General features: G+C 57.5%; 1 protein-coding gene across 1 annotated transcript; it reads right to left on the bottom strand.

Moving 5' to 3' along the window:
- Positions 1-1,661: 1,661 nt before the first annotated feature.
- On the bottom strand, positions 1,662-16,214 carry COL9A2 (collagen type IX alpha 2 chain). Its single transcript, XM_059690035.1, has 32 exons — positions 16,028-16,214; positions 14,856-14,930; positions 13,610-13,645; positions 13,463-13,525; positions 12,228-12,281; positions 12,070-12,105; positions 11,943-11,966; positions 11,599-11,652; positions 11,250-11,303; positions 11,081-11,128; positions 10,785-10,841; positions 10,649-10,702; positions 10,315-10,368; positions 9,904-9,957; positions 9,756-9,809; positions 9,585-9,638; positions 8,407-8,460; positions 7,954-8,007; positions 7,670-7,723; positions 6,890-6,934; positions 6,462-6,515; positions 5,873-5,926; positions 5,529-5,582; positions 5,372-5,443; positions 5,094-5,129; positions 4,936-4,980; positions 4,818-4,850; positions 4,544-4,690; positions 4,248-4,302; positions 3,763-3,951; positions 2,593-2,670; positions 1,662-2,164 (listed from the first exon to the last, which is right to left on the bottom strand). Exons 1-32 carry the CDS (start codon positions 16,097-16,099, stop codon positions 1,965-1,967), a joined length of 2,067 nt encoding a protein of 688 aa, XP_059546018.1. The 5' UTR covers positions 16,100-16,214; the 3' UTR covers positions 1,662-1,964.
- Positions 16,215-18,208: the final 1,994 nt, after the last annotated feature.

Here is an 18,208-nt window from a genome sequence, read left to right as displayed (position 1 = left end):
GACTTCCAGCCAAGTTTAAGGTGACATAGAGGAGGGCCCAGACTTCAGAAAATGCGCAGACCTCAGTCTGGAGTCCTGTGTCTCCAGAAGGGTCTGGGGCTGCAGAAGTTTTATTTGGGGCAACAAAAAGCCCAAATCAATAATGGAGCAAAGGGATTGGTTATTCCCTGAATTTCAAAACCTTCCATCTTTGCATGGGTCAGAGACACCTGCCACCCCCATCCCTGCTCCTGCTACTTGGCGCAGCCTTGCTGGCTTACAAAGCTGAGGCTGGGAACCCCCAGGGGCACAGGTCAGATCTCCCCTCGTCATCTCCTTAGTGGAAATGGTGGGACTGTCACTTCTGCTCTCATCATCCAGGTCCAGGTCTTTTCTCAGGGGCCTGGGAGCCCCTGGGAAGTCAGAACCAAGTCGTCTAATATTTTGCTGCCAGATCCTGTCCCAGGGCCAGCACACAGCAGGTGTGGACACACAGGACCTCCTGTGTGCCAGGCCCTGGCAAGACACCACGTACGCTCTGCTGCAACGATTTTCAGCCTTTTTCACCCCATGGCACACACAAACTAATTAATAAAATTCTGTGACACATCAAAAATGTATTTTTGCCGATCTGACCAAAAATGGTATAATTTTGATTGATTTACAAAATAATAATAGTAATTACCTACTCTTTTTGCTCCAAAGTGACTTTTTAAAAAATCAAGGGACTTACTTGTATATGAGGATTTCTGGTACCAAGAATTAACCAATCACATACAACCTTATTATGCGACATGACCAATAAGATGCAACTCTATTATATGACGTATATTTATGGTGTAAGACAGGGTCACACCAGGCAGCTGTTGTGTTGGCTGTTGTCATTTTTTAATTTGACAATCTAAAGGAAAAGAGGTAGTGCCCCTGAACTAAGTAGCCAGGTATTGCATGTTTTAAAAATTCTTACAGCACACCAGTTGAAAATCGCTGCTCTACTGGGACCAATAACACCTGGCCGAGTCCTTGTCCCAGCTGTACAAAGTCTGGGAAGGGGTTTGCTCAAAATTACACAGCAGGTCACCGTCCTGACCATCCCCAGGTTCTTCCATCAGATGTCCCTCAAGCATGGGGTGCCATCCTCACACTCACAATTCGGGATGTGCCCAGGTGAAGGAACCCCACCCTCCGCCCTCCCTTTCTGGAGTGGAGCCCCTGCCCATCCTGCCCAGGCAGTGGAGGCCCAGCCCCAACCCAGGAGAAATTAAGCCCAACAACTCACATCCTGGTTTGTACCCAAGTTGTGGGCTTTTATTTACAGAAAGGCCGGTACGGACCTAGGGGAGGGAGGATGGGAGACGGTGATGCCAGAAAGAAGGGAGGGGGTGTTTAAATACTCGGGAGGGAGGCAGGGAGGAATGAGTAGGGATGGCTTAAGGATGGCCACCTATCGGCAGTCACCCAGGAAGCCCAGGGGGTAAAATGGGTCAGGAACCAGGGGAGACCTCAGTTCACCTGCCCCAGGGACAAGATGGTCAGTGGAGGATGGCCACTGAGTTCAGAATTGGAAAATGTTTTTTCTACTTTGGTTGCAATTTAACTTATATGTCGCACACAGCAATCATTCCTGTTTTGTCCTAGTTTACAATAGAGGATAGCCGGAAATGACTGCAGAGCTGGCAAATTAAGGAGATGCTTGTTTTGGTAACATCTGAATTATGCTCCAGGAAGGGAAGCCACCCCATCCTCTGTGGAGCTTGGACTCTCCAGGGACACTTGCCCTGTCCTTTGGCCTCACCTTTTCACTCCAATGCCCTCCCCTTCCCTCATGTTTTAGAATTTTCTTTTCCTCAAGACTCCTTCCTGGTCCCAGAGAGAGGTCCTAGGAAGGCTCGTTTCCGGGGCTGAGGGATGGGTTGCATGTCTATCCAGAGGGGACCTATTCCTTGTCCCCGGGATGCCTGCTGGGCTCTGTCCTGGCCTGCTGCTCACGGGCCCTTGATGGATCCAGGCTCTGTGAGGCGTGCAGAGGCGTAGGCTGAGGCTCCAAGGCAGGCTGCAGGCTCACAGAAACCTGGCAGCCCCACAGGGCCTGGCAGGCCAGGCCGGCCTGCCTCTCCCGGGGCTCCTGGGGACCCTCGGTCTCCATCTTTGCCATTGATTGCCTGGCCAGGCCGGCCAGGGAGTCCTGTGAATGGGAGAAGGTCAAGACATCAGGGCTTGCTCCTGTCTTGGCTCTAGAACTGGTCATTTTTCAGATGGGAATGAAGCCAAGGACACCACACGAAGAAGGGGCTCTGCCCCAGACACATAGGTTGAGAGAGTCACATGTGCCTGCCCATTAATCCCAGCCCCCAAACAGTGACTCTCAGGAGCACATGCCCTTCCTTTCCCTCCATGAAGCAGATTTTGGTACAACCCAGGAAGTCCTCAGCTGTCCAGTTCCCAGCCAGACCCCAGCTGGAGGCTCCTGGGTGCGCCAATGGGATGCAAGAGCTGGGGTTTGGCACTGAGTTGGCTGAGCATGAGTCCTCCCCGGAAGAGACCAGTTGTCTGTGGGTCACTAATCCCAGAGCTGAGGGATAGAACTGCTGCTGGGCAGGGCCAAGGTCTTACCTGGGATCCCTGGGGGCCCAGGCATCCCGGGGTGCCCACGTCCCATGTCCCCCCGGTCACCCTTCTCTCCTCGTTTTCCTGCAGAGAAAGATGGGGCCTGAGTTCAGAATTGGAAAATGTTTTTTCCACTTTGGTTGCAATTTAACTTATATGTCGCACACAGCAATCATTCCTGTTTTGTCCTAGTTTACAATAGAGGATAGCCGGAAATGACTGCAGAGCTGGTTAAATAGAGGAAGTCCGAAGGATGGAAGACTACAGGGCAGGGCAAAAGTGGGTCTACAGTTATTCATATGGAAAATAATACAATAGCCCTAACCGGTTTGGCTCAGTGGATAGAGCGTCAGCCTGCGGACTGAAGGGTCCCAGGTTCGATTCCGGTCAAGGGCATGTACCCTGGTTGCGGGCATATCCCCAGTAGGGGGTGTGCAGGAGGCAGCTGATTGATTGATGTTTCTCTCGCATCGATGTTTCTAACTCTCTATCCCTCTCCCTTCCTCTCTGTAAAAAATCAATAAAATATATTTTAAAAAATAATAAGAAGAAATAAAAGAGTTCAAATGGAAACCCAGCAGATGGGGGAAAAAATAATACAATAAATAATAATACAAGAATAAACTCTTGTTTCATGTACTCACAACTGTAAACCTACTTTTGCCCCACCCTATATACAGCTGGTAAAATTCATTAGAGGACAGATGACATTTACTGTGTGCCAAGCACTGAACTAAGAGTTCTGTGTATACCAACTCTGAATGCAATCCTCAGAGCAACACTAGGAGGTTCTTGCCGTTTTACAGATGCTAACTCTAAGGAATCTGTAAAATGGCAAGATTAACAGGTAACTTGTCCAAGAGCCACAGCGAGCAAGTGGCAGAGTCTGGACACACACCCACCTTGGGATTCTTGAGCTTGCCTGCTTCACTATTTGTTAATCTGCCTCCCTACTTTTAGATACATGGAAAGATGTTTATCGGGTACCACTAAGTAAATTTAAAACAGAAAACAATCCCCCAAAAAACCCAAATTATAAAGTCTTACATTTGTTTCTATCAATTTGCTACTGAGAAAGAAAAAAGAAAAGGCGGCTGAGCAATGAGCCTGCCAAACTGGGCCCACCTTGGCCAAATCCCATCCCCAGGCCCCCCCTCACCACAGAGCAGCACTCACCCTTGGGCCCTGTGTTGCCAATCTGACCCACGGCTCCCACGATGCCAGGAACGCCCCGAGGGCCAGGATGCCCATGAGGTCCCTGTTTGCCTGGGTAACCAGGAGGCCCAGGGGGTCCTGGGAGACCCATCATGCCGGTTGCACCCAGGGCTTCCCTCTTGGCACTCACAGCCACCTCTGCCAGTTGCTCTGGAGGGAGGGAGGGAGATGAGAGGTCTGACAGGGATGCTGCTCCGAAAAACAGGAAGGCAGAGCATCCCGACAGCCCCTGGCCGCTGGGTGTGCAGACAGGAAAGGCGGCGGTTAACTTCCCCCTCCCCCGGCCATTCTGCTGAGGTCCAGCCAGGGCAGGAAGGTCTCAAGCTCCCAGTCCTTGGAGCGGAGCTGTTAAGAGCGCCCAGGACTTCAACGCTGAGGCCAGGCCACCTGGAGGGGTGATGCCCTGACAGGGCCTGTGCGGAGGGGTTGCCGGCTCCTCCCATCACCTTGCAGCATCTTCAGCACCACGTCCACGATGTGCTGGTCGCTGGCATCTCGGCCCTGCACAGAGAAGGCCTTTCAGGAAGAAGCCCCGGCTGCTCCCTGCTCCCGGTTTCCCACCAGCAGCATTTTCAGCATCTGATTGAACCCCTCCTGCTCCACCCCCGCCATCCTCTGACTGGGGGCCTGGAACCAGCCTCAGGGACCTCAGCTTCCTTGAGCAGCCCCAGCCCTTGGGACTACGCGGCACTCCCGAGAGATTTCCCTCCGGGAAGACTCCTCGCTACCCGGGGCCACTCACCGCCACGCCCTGCCTCCCGGGCAGCCCGGGCACGCCGCGGTTTCCAGCCAGTCCTCGGGGGCCGGGGAGGCCGGGGTAGCCTTGCACCCCGGGGGCGCCCGCATCCCCGCTGGGGCCGCGGTAGCCGGGTTCTCCGCGGACGCCTTGCTGCGGGGCAGGGTGGGTGCAGAGGCGGGTGAGAGGGCGCACGCGGAGAGGGAGGGGCGGGCCTGGGCGCGGAGGTCCGGGCAGCGCCGCGGGGTGCGGAGGGCGGAGGAGGGAGAGGAGGACTCACCTGTCCCTTGGGCCCCGGCTCGCCAGACTCGCCCTGCAGGCACAAGGGAGCCCTGTCACCAGGTCGGGGGCCCGGGGCACCCGCCGCTCGCCCGGCCGCCCCCGCGCAGCCCGCTCACCTTCTCGCCTTTCTCGCCCGGGAGGCCGGCCACTCCCGGGTCGCCCTGCAGACGGAGAAGCAGGAGTCTGAGCTGCGGCTGTGACGCCACCACCCCGCCCCAACCCCCGGACGCGGGGGCGCCCCCCAAGCCCCAGAAGAGGGGGCGCTGGTACTCACCACTCCGCCGCGGGGCCCGGTCTTCCCTGGGGAGCCCTGGAGAAAGCGGGGCGTCGGGGGCTCGGTGAGCTCTCCTCTCCAGGGAGGGCGGGTCCCTTCTCCCTGGCTCCCGGCCACTCCCTGCCTCTGCCGCCCCCTCGCCCCCCAGGACCCCCTGGGGCCCACGGGGAGTCCTTTCCCCCCCGAAGGTTGGGAAGCTCGGGAGGAATGTGAGCTCTCGTCCTCCACCCCGTGTCTCCGGGCCTCTTTCCCAGGGTTTTTCCAGCGCCATTTGGTACCTTGTCTCCCTTGATGCCGGGCAGGCCTTGTGGTCCTGGAATTCCCGGAGGCCCCTGCTCCCCCTTGGGGCCCTGAGACGAGAAGAAACCAGAAGGTCAAGCAAATGAGGTGCCCAGGCATGCTCCCCACTGCCCATCCAAGCCGCCTCTCGCTTACCGGCCGTCCTTGAGGGCCTGGCTGCCCCACGGGCCCCCTCTCACCCTGGTCACCCTGGAAGAGAAACAAAGGGTCACACCCAGGCTATCCGCACTGGCAGCCTCGCCCTGCGGACCCCAGGCCAGACCCTGCCTGGCCAGGGTGCCCTCCATTTCTACTGTCACCAGCATGACACGTCCTTGGCCCCACTTCACCGACCAACACAATGAGGCCCAGCCGGGAAGCCTCACTCAGGGTGGACAGGACTGCGCATGTGCCGGGCCATTGCGAGGCCCCAGATCCTGCATCCAGCAGAGCCAGCAGCTGCAAAGGCCCTCGGGGAGGACACTGTGCCAGGCACTTACCTTCTGCCCCATGATGCCCTGGGGACCGATTTCTCCTCGAGGCCCGGGCTCTCCCTGGGGGACAGAGAAATTGGAGTTAAGCAGGCCTGGTGGTCCCTCCCCTTCACACCTGGCTAAAGCCCATTCCTGAGTCACAGCTTTTCCTACGCCCTGTTCTTCTCTTCCGGTCTCTGTACTTTTCCTTCATAGGACTCAACACAATTGTAGTTAGTTATCATGTGTTCATTTATTTAATGTCCGTCTCTTCTGATAACAAACCGTAAGCTCCGTGTGAATAGGAGACTGTGTAGCTCAGCATTTAGCACAGTTGCAGGTATTTGGTGAATGCTTATGGAATGAGTGAGTGAATGAATGAATAAATGAATGAATGATTCTGAGCCCTTTATCCCTACTGCCTGGTACAGAGAGGAGAGGGAGCTTCCCTAGGATAGTGGGGCAGTGGCAGGGCCCTGGCTGGCACCCAGGGCACCTCCATGTCAAGGGTTCACTCCATAGTCTCACCCAGACCCCATAAGCTGAGTGCAGGGTCCTCAGGCCTGGGGACGGGGGACAAAGCAAGAGCCCTTGTGTCAAAGGAGAGGACACTTACCTCCTTCCCAGGGGGACCAGAGACTCCAGGGAGGCCCTGCTGGCCTGGCTCACCCTGCAGGAAAACCCAGTTTAAGGTCGGTCTGGGAGAAGCCCAATGAACCCTAAACAGACTCTGGAACCCAATAAGTTGTGGAAGGGAGAGGGTGTTCTTGGTCAGATCCTCTGGACTCCACTGATTTCCCTGTTTGTCTCTCCTTTGGATTCAGAGCCATGCCATCTGTCTCCGCTGAGCTGAGCTGAGGCGTGGGGAGTGGCGGGAGGTGCCAGGAGGGAAGTGCTTAGGCCCAAGGGATTTGTGCACAGGCTGAGTCGCTGAGCCTGGGGTGAGGCCTGAGCCTTGCAGTCTTTAGGACATGCCCTGGTCCCTTGCCCCTAGGCTCCCTCCCTCAGATGAAGCCATTCTGCTGCCAGCTTGGGGCACTTCACCTTGTCTCCTGGGCCTCCTTTGGTCCCGGGCTGGCCTGGCACACCCTGTAGAAAAAAGTGACATCAGAGCCCAGCTGGTGTGGCTTAGTGGTTGAGCATCGACCCAGGAACCAAGAAGTTGCCAGTTGGATTTGGGCACATGCCCGAGTTTCAGGCTCAATCCCCAGTGTGGGGCGTGCAGGAGGCAGCCAATCAATGATTCTCTTTCATCATTGATGTTTCTATCTCTCCCTCTCCCTTCCTCTTTCTGAAATTTATACACACACACACACACACACACACACACACATATATTTTAAGAAAAGCCAAGGCAGTGTTGAGAAGTGGTTGAAGAGGCAGGAAGTGGTCCGATTATGTGGTCTTTGAAGGCTGAGATGAGCTGGGAGGACAAGGATGGTAGCTCTCTGTTCCTGTTTCCCTACCACTTAGTGTACCTTGGTACTCAACAAGTACTTCTTGACTGAGCATGGAATGACCTTCCGGAGGCACTGAGGGCCATGGAAGGTGCTGCATCAGGGAAGGGTCAGATTCCACTTAGCCATGATGGAGGATTGGAATAGCCACAGAGAAGGCTGGAGCCATCGCCCAAATGATGAGGCCTAAGCCAGGCCAGAGGTCACAGGGTGGTGATGAGGTCCAGGCTGGGTGTGGACAAGGACTAGAGCAAGAGCCCGGGCGTGTAGATTTGCCACCATGGGAGGTGGGCAACAGAGTGCTTGGTCTTTCTGAGGAGGAGAAACAGCTTGCAGTGGGCGGCCGCCATGGCTCCATCATACTCACCGCTGGGCCCTGGTGGCCTGGGTTTCCTGGCCGCCCCGCCAGTCCTGCACTGCCCTGGGAGAGAGACGGCCAGAGGCACAAATGAGAGCTACCCCCAGAGGGCCCATGCTTCCACCAGAATGCAGATAGGGAAACTGAGGCCCCGGGGCAACAAGGGATGTGTCGATGACACACCTGAGAGTCCCAGGCTCATAGGCCTCCAAGATCCCAGTGATGGGACTCAGGCCTGAGCTGGGAGGGGCCCTGACTCTTGCCCCAATCCCACCAGCAGTCCCCACTCCTACCTTCATGCCAGGTGTGCCTGGGGTCCCGTCCTTGCCGTCGATGCCTGGGGGACCCTGCTCAGGGGAGAGTTGAAGGTAGACTCACAATGGGGAGATGCCTGGGGTCAGGCCTCCCACCCATGTCGCTCTGTGACAGCTGCAGTGTGCAGGGAGGAAGTGGTCTGGTCATCGCTTGAAGCCCCATCAGTCAACTGGGGGAAGGGAATGGACGTGGGAATGGGACTTCGGGGATGGACCACACTCCCTCCCTGTATGGGTGACAAGTGTCCTAGATTGCTGCAAGCTTCCCATGATCTCTCCTACAGCATTTACAGCTGAAAACACTAAGGCACAGAAAAGGGGCGTTTCCCGAGGTGGCAGAGCCAGTGGGCCAGCAACAGAGTTCAGTCTAGAGTCCCTGGGGGCTTGGGCAGAGCTGACTGGAACCTGCCCTCTGTCTGGGTGACCACTTACAGCTGCTCCCTTTGGGCCTGTTATTCCCTGGGGTCCTCGAACACCTTGGCTTCCCTGCAAAGTAGACAGAGATGAGGTCACCTTTAAGATGCTGAAGTCCTACCTGGTGGTTCCCAGAGGGGAACAGCTGAGAACAGTGGCCTCTGCATCCCAGGGTCCCTGAGGCACAGGCCACGCTGGGCAGGGCCTGGAGGAGAAGGGCCTGGGAGTGCCCTTTCGGCTCTGGACCCAGCAGGAGGGAGTGGAGGGCAATCCAAGCAGAAGGGGCTGGGCTGGGGTTGGGAAGGAGCCAGCACTCGCTGAGGCCCAGCGGGACTCTGGGCTCCACTATGCAACACGGCAACCAAATGCGACGTGTGGGCTTTGTTTGGATCTTAATTTGAACAAGAATCCTGAAGAGACATTTTTGACGTAATTGGGAAAAATCGAACACAGGCTGGTTATTTGATGATGTTTAGGAATACTTGATATTTTTTTGGCATGGTAATGATACCGTGATTATGTGAGAAAAAGTGCTTATTTTTAAGAGATGTACACAGAAGTACTAGTATTTAGGGGTGAAATGACATGATGTTAAGGACTTGCTTGAAAATATCAGAGTGAAGCAATAACAAAGTGAAGGAAGGAAGGATGACGCGAATTTGGCAAAATGTTAATTTGGGGAGATAGGTTATATGGGGGTTCACTATATCACGCTCTACTTTTGTGTATCTTGCAAAACTTGCATAATAAAAACTAAAAAAGAACAGTTAGTTTTACTCTCTTCAATTTTTCTGTAAACTCAAAACTGCTAAAAGAAATAAAGTCTATTAATTAAAAATAAATAAAGAGTTAAGTGAACTGGCATCTGGACCAAATCCCATTAGCCCCATGGCTGATTTGCTGGAATTTAATTGTCTGGCCCCTGTGACCATAGGACTGACTCTCCTGGCTTCTCCCAAAATCTGAATTTGATCAGCAATGGGCTGGCTTCAGGGAGTGGGGGCTGGCAGAGCTGACTGGGCTCTGGGCACAAACGCTCCTTCCCATACCAGACACTCCCATGCAGACACCAAGACACACACACACACACACACACACACACACACACACACACACACATCCCAGGCTAAGGCGGAGCTGAGCCCTGCCCAGGGCTCCCAGGAGCCCTAGCTGGACCAGAGGAGTGGAGGGCTCACCACGTCGCCTTTCTCGCCAGCTCGGCCTGGTGGCCCTCGAGGACCTTCCTCACCCTGGCAAGAAGGACAAACGGGAATCCGAGTTAACGGGCTCAGCTGGAGCAGCACCCCCTGCGTCCCCAGGAACTCCAGCCTGGAGATGTGGGGGGAGGTGAGCAGGAGCAGACTTACCGGAGACCCAGCGGTGCCAACAGAGCCCACCATGCCTTTGTACCCACGAGGACCCTGCGCAGAGGAAGGAGGTGCGGGTCAGTCCTAGACCCCAGAGGCCAGAGGGCTGTCGGGGCAGCTCTTGCAGGACGCCCGCAGACTCACTCACCGTCTCTCCTTTGGGCCCCGCCATGCCTGGGTAGCCCCTGGCACCCTGGGGACCCTGTCAGGAGAGAAGAATGACAGCGATGGCAGTGGCAAGGCCCGCTTCGTGATTCCTTCTCTGACCCCCAGCCCAGGCTTCACAATGCTCCTCTGTGTCCCTGTCTCATAGGAGGGACTGAGGCTCAGAGCCAGGGACACAGGCACCAGAATCACTCAAAGGGACAGTGGCACAACCTGGGCCTCAGCCCAGCCCGCTGACCGCCTTGGTTCTGTCCCCCAATTTCCGACAGTCAGCTTCAGCCTCCCTCTCCCATGGGCACAGGCGTCTCTTCTACAGGTTAGAGGCTGGAGCAGGGGCATGACCCCACTAAGGTCTCCTGGGCGAGGGGAGGAGGCCCAGGGGACGTGTCCTTACCGGTGGTCCAGGGATGCCTTGCTCTCCGGAAGCACCTACATCTCCTTTGGGGCCCTAAGGGCAGGACCGAGTGATCAGACAGGTGGGCAGGTGGAGAGACACGTATTCAGGCAACCGAAGAGAGCACCCTTCCCAGTCCCACACGACAGGTGGGGAAATGGAGGCCCGGCAGGAAGGGACTTGTCCAGGGACACACTGACCTAGAACATGGGCCCCCTGCTTCCCAGCTCAAGACTCTGTCCCCAGAGACCACAGAGGAAGGAAAAGGGGCGGGAGGAGGAAGAAGTGGGGTCCTCTCCACAAGTCTCTCCCATGGCCCTCTGCCCCCACTTACCGGCTTCCCAAGGCGGCCGGGATCTCCCAGAACCCCGCGTTTCCCAGGATGCCCCTAAAGGAAAAGAGGCAGCTCAGTGTGAGGTCCTTGCCTGACCCCCGGCTCTGCCCTCCCCAGACCAGGGCCAGGAGCTCACCTTCACTCCCTGCAGCCCCTGGGGGCCTTTCACACCCGCTGGACAGTTGGTTGGACACTGGAAAGAAAATCCCGCAGGGCTCTGTGGTCACAGGCCTGCCTCAGGCCAGCTGGGCAGTGCTTCCCCATCTTGCCAACTCCCAAACCCTCCTCCCACCCCGTCTGGCTGAGCCACTCTGTGAAGCCCCTCCCCAAATCCCACTGTCCTGTCTCCAGACCCACCCTATCTCCACCACTGCCCATCTCCAGGTGACCAGCCCCAAAACGCATTAGCCTTGCCCCACAACCACCTCTCACCAGGAAATCCGCGCTGCCCTCCAGGCCCTGGATGGTTCCGGGGCGGCCCTGAGAGGAGATGTGTGACCATGAAATCTGACCCCGAACCTACCCCATCCCAGGCATGCTTCAAGTACCCTTCTCCTTCCTCGGCTACACACTGCCATGCGGGAGGTCTGAGGACACTTACCGGTTTCCCAGGGGGTCCCGGGGGCCCTGATGGTCCCTCTGGTCCAGAATCCCCCTGGAAGCAAGAGAGGCCCAAATCATACCCCTGTGCAGCCTCCCCTCCCGTCACCTCCTGCCATCTGGGCTCTTGGGGAGATCAAGGCCTGACTGGTAAGGGATGGCCCCAGCCCTTGGCCTCCCTGAAAGACCTACCACAGGGTGGGCTCAGCAGGAGGGGTTTCTGCCCCAGACCTGGAGGAGCTCCCTGGTGGCCAGAAGCAGGCCCGGGAACTTCTGGAGAAACACCTAGCTTGCAGGCTTGGAGGCAGAGCGCAGCGGGCAGAGTCAGTAGAGGGGTGGCTGGGGCTCACCTTGGGGCCGGTGATTCCAATCTCACCAGGGAGGCCGACAGGTCCAGGTGGCCCCTAGGGACAGAGACATCACTGGCCAGGATGCCTCAGAGGGTTAGCCCATCCCAGGGGCAAAGGTAAGGACAGGTGCCAGAGACTGACAAGGGAGGGCTTTAAGGACCAGAGAATCCCACAGCCAGTGGATAGGCCGGGAGTGGGCTGGCTCAGAGTTCTCTGGCAAGTCTGCCCATTCCTGACATGAGAGCCTGCTGGCCCCTGCCCATGATGGCCAGTCCCCTAGAGGCCCTCCTGTATCCTCATTCCCTCGGAGTCTCAGGGACCCTGCCCCACCCCTGAGGACTTACAGGAGGTCCAGCGAAGCCAGGGCCCTAGAACAGAAGGAAAGGAGATTGGGTTGATGGCCCTTCTTCAAATCTCTCCCCCGCCCCCAATCCGCACAGGGTCATCAAAGCCTCTGCAGGTTATACTCACCGGCAGGCCAGGCGGACCTGGGAGCCCGGGCTGGCCCTGCAAGAGCAATGGGAGAGGCTCAGAGGCTGGGGTCTCCTGGGTCCCTGCCCCTCTCTACTGCAGCCCTTCCCAAACTCTGGCTCTCCATTGCCCATGCTGAGTCCCCAGCAGGCCCTTACCTTGACTCCAGGGATGCCAACAGGGCCAGGTTCCCCCTTGGCTCCAGTGAGACCCTGGGGAAGAAAGAAGGTAGATCAGTGAGGGGCAGGGCGGGTACAGAGGTCTCTCTTGGGTGGGCCCAGACTGCATTTCACCCAACTCCTTAAAGGCCTAGGAGCCTCAACACCTCACTTTTCTTTCCTTGGTTCCCACAGTAACCCTAGGAGGTGGGCAGGCAGAAGGGTTATCTTTCTTTTGAAAGATGAGAAACCAAATCTCAAAGATCCGTTAGCCTGGGCCTCCTGCCTCCCAATTTAGGATCTAGAAGACTTAGATGAAGATCTGGAATGGTCATTGTCTTTTTTTAAAAAATATATTTTTATTGATTTCAGAGATGAAAGGAAGGGAGAGATGAGAGAGAATTATTGATCAGCTGCTTCCTGCACGCCTCACACTGGGGATCGAGTCTGCAACCCAGGCATGCGCCCTGACTGGGAATCGAACCATGATCTCCTGGTTCATAGGTTGACACTCAACCACTGAGCCATGCTGGCCGGGCTGGAATGGTCATGTTCTTGATGTCTGCCCTTGGCAATTTTTCCTGAGCCTTAATTTTCATCTGCAAAATGGATTAATAATCCTGCTTACCTCTGTAGGTGGGTGTGTGAGAATTGATGTGGAAGGCCACGTGCTTTGTAACCTTTGCAAGGTGTTGGTGAGCTGGAGGAGCCCCGGTGGCTGGGCACAGCTCTGATGGGGCCTCCTGAGCCAGCAAGGCCAACCAACTCACGGGGGGCCTCTTCCCCCTCCCGTCTTTTAGCGACTGACCCAAGTGTATTCCCCAACCAGGTGACTATCCCAGTGGCCCTGGCTGTGTCCTGGAGCCAGGGACCTTGAGGCCCCTGGGAACTCTGTGGGATCAGCCACATAATGCTCCTCTCCTGAGCTGCACTGGGGCTTCGAGGGGGTCGGGTGGGGAAGGGAAGAGAGGAGGAACGGACGGGTGTGCAGGACAGCTCTGCACAGAGTATCCAGCCTGACATGTGGAAGCCAGAAATAGGACACTAAATCCTGGCTGCTGCAGACAACTGAGCCCCTCTCCATCTGCCCATGAGTCAGTGCTCCTGGGCTGGGGGTGCGGTTCCAGTGAGGTCACACGTCACATGGAGGGGACGGGCTCATAGCTGTAGAGTCTCATCCTGCTGCTCCACTCTGAACACAACGTCAGGGAAGACGCCAGAACCAGGCTACTCACGTCAATCCCCGGCTTCCCATCCGGCCCGTCGGGCCCCGCTTTGCCAGGCTCTCCCTTAGGTCCCTTGAAAACAGAGGTGAAGCAAATACTAGCAAGAGGAGGGCAAGAACCACAAGAGTCAGAGATCAAAGGAGAAAAGGCACTCACCGGAGGGCCAGCTTTCCCAGGGGGCCCCTTGTCACCCTGCAAGAGACAAGTTGGTGAGACAGCAGGCTCTGGCTCATGCTGCCCAGTGGGCACACACAGACCCCATGCCTTCCTCCCCACCCTCTTCTCCTGTCCTGGATCCCCTCAGCCTTGCACTTTTTAGAAAAATAGCTCCATTTCTCTCTCTCTCTCTCTCTCTCTCTCTCTCTCTCTCTCTCAAAAAATAAATAAATAAAAAATCATAGGTTGATTGAGACCATCCCCAGACAGGCAGGAGAAGGTGATATCGACATGGCTGTAGACACGCCAATGCTGGCGAGGTGCTGGTTATGAGACTTGCAAATGGAGTCGTGGGCTCCAAATTACCTTGGAGAGCTGGTTGGTGCCTCTTGGATTTGGGCAAGTGTGGGAAGAAACTTTCAGAAAAACGCGAAGGGGAGGTGAGTGAAGTAAAGAGACTGGGGTGGGGTACGGGGGCCTCTGAAGGGGCAGATTCCAACTTCCCAAGGCAGGAAGGAACTCCTTTCCGTGGTGACAAAGGACCCTTGGTGGAGGACAGGCAGGGCCTGGAGTCAGACTCAGCCCCAGAGCGGCCTCCAGGCATCTCAGCCGGCAGCAGCCAGAGAACTGGCAGGGACCCAGCTCCCTGTGTTTGGGGGTGGGGGCACCAGGCTGAATAGACGTCTGTCCAGATGGGTAAACATGGAGCTAACCTCCTGCCGGAGCCTGCTGAATGAGGGCTTTAACCCTCACCATGCTGGGGAGATCAGGGAGCAAGCCCAGCTGGTTCTAAATCGGGGAAGAAATGCAAAAGGAAGAGACAGGAGTCTGGCCCCAGCTGGTCAGCGGTCTGGCCATAGCTTCTAAACTATCCCGAAGAAGCACGCAGACGTGCCAGTGGGCAGGGCCCAGGGGTTAAGGCGTCTCCCACCTTCAAAAGGAGGGAAAGGCGGGGAAGGGGATAAGGAATCGCTGTGAGCTGTGGTGGGTGGACAGCACTGCAGCTCCTTGTCTGTGGGCAGCTATAACGGGCTCTGCATCTCCCTGCTGGGTTGAGGTTTTTGCAGAACAAACAGGTTCCTTGTAGGGCGGGCGGTGCCGCCTACTGGAAACGGAGGGCACTGCATCTCCAGGAACCCCTCCACCCCCTCCCCGCTCCCCGCGCTCACAAAGTCTCCCTTTGTCCGCAGCCTCCCTCCCTCCGCAGCCTCCCTCCCTCGCTTCGGTCCCAGGTTTAGAGACTCACATCGATGCCGTCGGATCCTGGCATTCCCGGCGGCCCCGGGGGACCCGGGGGGCCTCGCTCTCCTGGCGGACCTCTCTGAAAACACACAGAGGGTGTGCGAGCTCAGACAGCGCAGGAAGCAGGGCATCCCAGGGCTGCACCTCCCCAGGAAAGAATTCCGCGGGAGCAGCCAGCTCCCGTGCGTTGAGAGCCTGGGGTGCGCCAGGCACCGTGTCCCGTTACGTGCGTATCTTAGAGGATGCTCGGGCTGTGGGGCGGATACTAGTGTGCAGTTGTGCAAACAGACTCGGAGGTTAAGAAGGACCACAGGGAGTAAGAGGTGGCGCCAGGATTCCGCTGTGGCACGTCGTCCTTGCGAGGTCTGGTGAGGACAGACGGCAATGCTGGTGGCTCAGATAAGGCACAGACAGTACAATGAAGGGTTGTGGTATTATTATTATTTTTATTATTTTTATTTGACCAACAGGTATGGATGCTGAGTAGGCGCCCTCTCCCCTTCCCCTGGCGAGGGTAAAACCCGAGTGGAAAGTAGGAGAGGCTGGGACGGGGCGGGGGGGGGGGGAGCTGTTCTCTCCTCCCACTCTAGCTCCCCTCCACCAACACCGCCCCTCCATCCTCCTGGGGTGGCCGTCTGGTGGGGCCAGCCCCGACCCAGGCCGGGCTCCGCGCTGCCAGGGGCCCGCCCGCGCCTCCCCGACGCTGGAGCCCCGCAGGGGAGCTTCGAGCCACACCGGGCACCAGTGGGCGTCCCTTTAGACCCCGGGCCCCCAGATGCCCTCGGAAGTCACCGGGCGGGCGAGAGCAGCGTCTGGCTGGAGCCGGCGCCCCCTGGGAGGCGGCAGGGGCTGCGGCTCCCGAGCCCCGTGAATGGGCACCATTGTCTCCCCGCCACCTGGGCTCGCCGGGCTGCCAGGACCCAGCGCCAGCTCCTGCTGCACGCTGCTGTCCCCGGCAGGGCCGAGCATCTCGGGACAGGGTCCCTCCGGCTCCCCGGCTCATGCACCCCCGTTCACCGCGCGGGATGCACCCTGTGCGCTCACCTACCGAGGGGACTGGCGTCTGGGGACGGCCTGGACGGGCTGGGGAGTGTCGGGAGAGGGGGGAGGGAGGCCCTGGACGTCGCACCCCAGACCCCGCACCCCGGACCGGCGCGGGGTGGCCGTGGGACTTACCATCTGCGCTAGGGCGAGCCCGAGCACCTGGAGCAGGACGAGGAGGCTGCGGGGGGCGGCCGCGGCGGCCATGGCGGCGGCGGGCGGAGGAGGAAAGGGCCGGGTCCACGCCGCACCGACGGCTGAGGCTCCGCGCGGCGCTGGCGGCTCTGGGACACAGCGGGCCCGGCCCCCTGAATATGCGGCGGGGCGGGGCGGGGGCCTGTGGTCTGTCACCTGAGAGGACCGGGGGAGGGACGCCCAGGCCCTCCGCCCCGCTCCGCCCCGCTCCGTCCAGCCGCCAGCGCCCACCCTCCGTCCCGCCCGGCCTTCCCTCCCGCAGCCCGGCTCTGTAATCCGAGGAGCGACGCAGTGCGTGGTCCTCTTTCTGGACGAGGAGGCAGAGGGCGGTCCAGGCGCCCCTCCAGCCTGACCTCCAGGGCCCTGCACCTTCCCGCTGACCCGCCGCGCCCACGCCCATCACTGGCCCACGTCCTCAGCCGCTGCTGCCGGAGAGCCCGGGCCAGTCCCTCTCCAGGCGGAGGGGCCTCAGGCCTCTTAGCCGGTCTGCCCAGCGCCCTTACACACACAAGCAGGCCTCTTCCCCATGAAAATATCCCGAAGCGAAGCCTTCCTGGGTCAGCCAGCCTGTGAGCACCCCATCTGCCTCCTCCCCCTTGCTCGCTGCTAACTCTTTATTGGAGCTGTCTGCCACCCACCCCCAACTTCCCCCTCTCCCTCTCCCCTCCCTGTTTCTGCTCCGCCGGGAGTCCAGCCTTGGGCCATTCGGTCCTGAAGTCTTCCCGGTCCAGGCTTCCACACCGGGCCCCTCTTCTATTGCCTTCTCTCCCTGCAGCTCCCTTCAGCACCCGCGTCTCTAGGATTGGGCCTTCTCCCTCACTAAGCTGATCTCCTCCTGTTCACGGAAACAGCCACCACCTCCTATGCCAGCTTCCAAAACCTACCTGTCCAGCGTGGCCTCTCTCCAGAGTCCGTTCCCTTCCCTTCCCTTCCCTTCCCTTCCCTTCCCTTCCCTTCCCTTCCCTTCCCTTCCCTTCCCTTCCCTTCCCTTCCCTTCCCTTCCCTTCCCTTCCCTTCCCTTCCCTCCCCTCCCCTCCCCTCCCTCCCCTCCCCTCCCCTCCCCTCCCCTCCCCTCCCCTTCCCTTCTTCCCTTCCCTTCCCTTCCCTTCCCTTCCCTTACGCAATGTTGGCGAAGTGCTCGGGAATCCTACTCTGTTACTAACTGTAAGTATAACCACAAGCACTTAAAACTATTGGAAGTCTCAGTTTCCTCATCTGTAAAAGGGAATAATGAGCGTCCCTACCTCACAGAGCTTTGGTAAAGACTGGATAAGATTCTGCATGTGGCTGAAACCGGTTTGGCTCAGTGGATAGAGCCTCGGCCTGCGGACTGAGAGGTCCCAGGTTCGATTCCCGTCAAGGGCATGTACCTGGGTTGTGGGCACATCCCCAGTAGGAGATGTGCAGGAGGCAGCTGATCGATGATTCTCTCTCGTCGATGTTTCTAACTCTCTATCTCTCTCCATTCCTCTCTGTAAAAAATCAATAAAATATATATTTAAAAAAAAAAAGATTCTGCATGTGGAATGCTTAACCTAGCACCAGCACCTAGTAGGTGCTTGCTATTTTAGCTGTCACTGTGATTTGCTGAGGACCCTCTGTTTACCAGGCTTGCATCCCGTGTGGGGAAGATGACCACAAGCAGATCGGCCAAAACAATCCAGGAGAATATCCTCTAGAGCCTAGGAAAGTCCAATGCCGGGGGCATGTTGGCAAAGGTCCCTGGGTTTTGAGGGTGTTGCTGGAGCTGAGCTCAGGAAAATGGGCTGGAGAGAATTTCATTGATCTGAGTTAGTAGGAAGTAAGATGATGGGAGGAGGTAGGAGAGGGATGATGGGCATTGCCTGGGATGGGTAGGGTAGTATGTGTAAAGGATTTCTAAGAACTAGGATGTCCAAAGTTGTTGGGTTTTTTTTTATTTTTATTTTTATTGATTTCAGAGAGGAAGGGAGGGGGAGAGAGAGAGAGAAACATCAATGATGAGAGGGAATCATTGTTTGGCTGTCTCCTGCACGCCCCCTAGTGGGGGTGAACCCACAACTTGACCAGGAATTGAATCTGGGACCCATCAGTCCACAGGCAGACGCTCTATGCAGTGAGCCAAACCAGCTAGGGCTGTTG

The sequence above is a fragment of the Myotis daubentonii genome, chromosome 3 (genome assembly GCF_963259705.1).
Source record: "Myotis daubentonii chromosome 3, mMyoDau2.1, whole genome shotgun sequence".
In the NCBI taxonomy this organism is placed as follows: Eukaryota; Metazoa; Chordata; class Mammalia; order Chiroptera; family Vespertilionidae; genus Myotis; species Myotis daubentonii.
The sequence above is the reverse complement of the archived record's forward strand: the minus strand, read 5'-3'. Positions and strand labels throughout refer to the sequence as shown.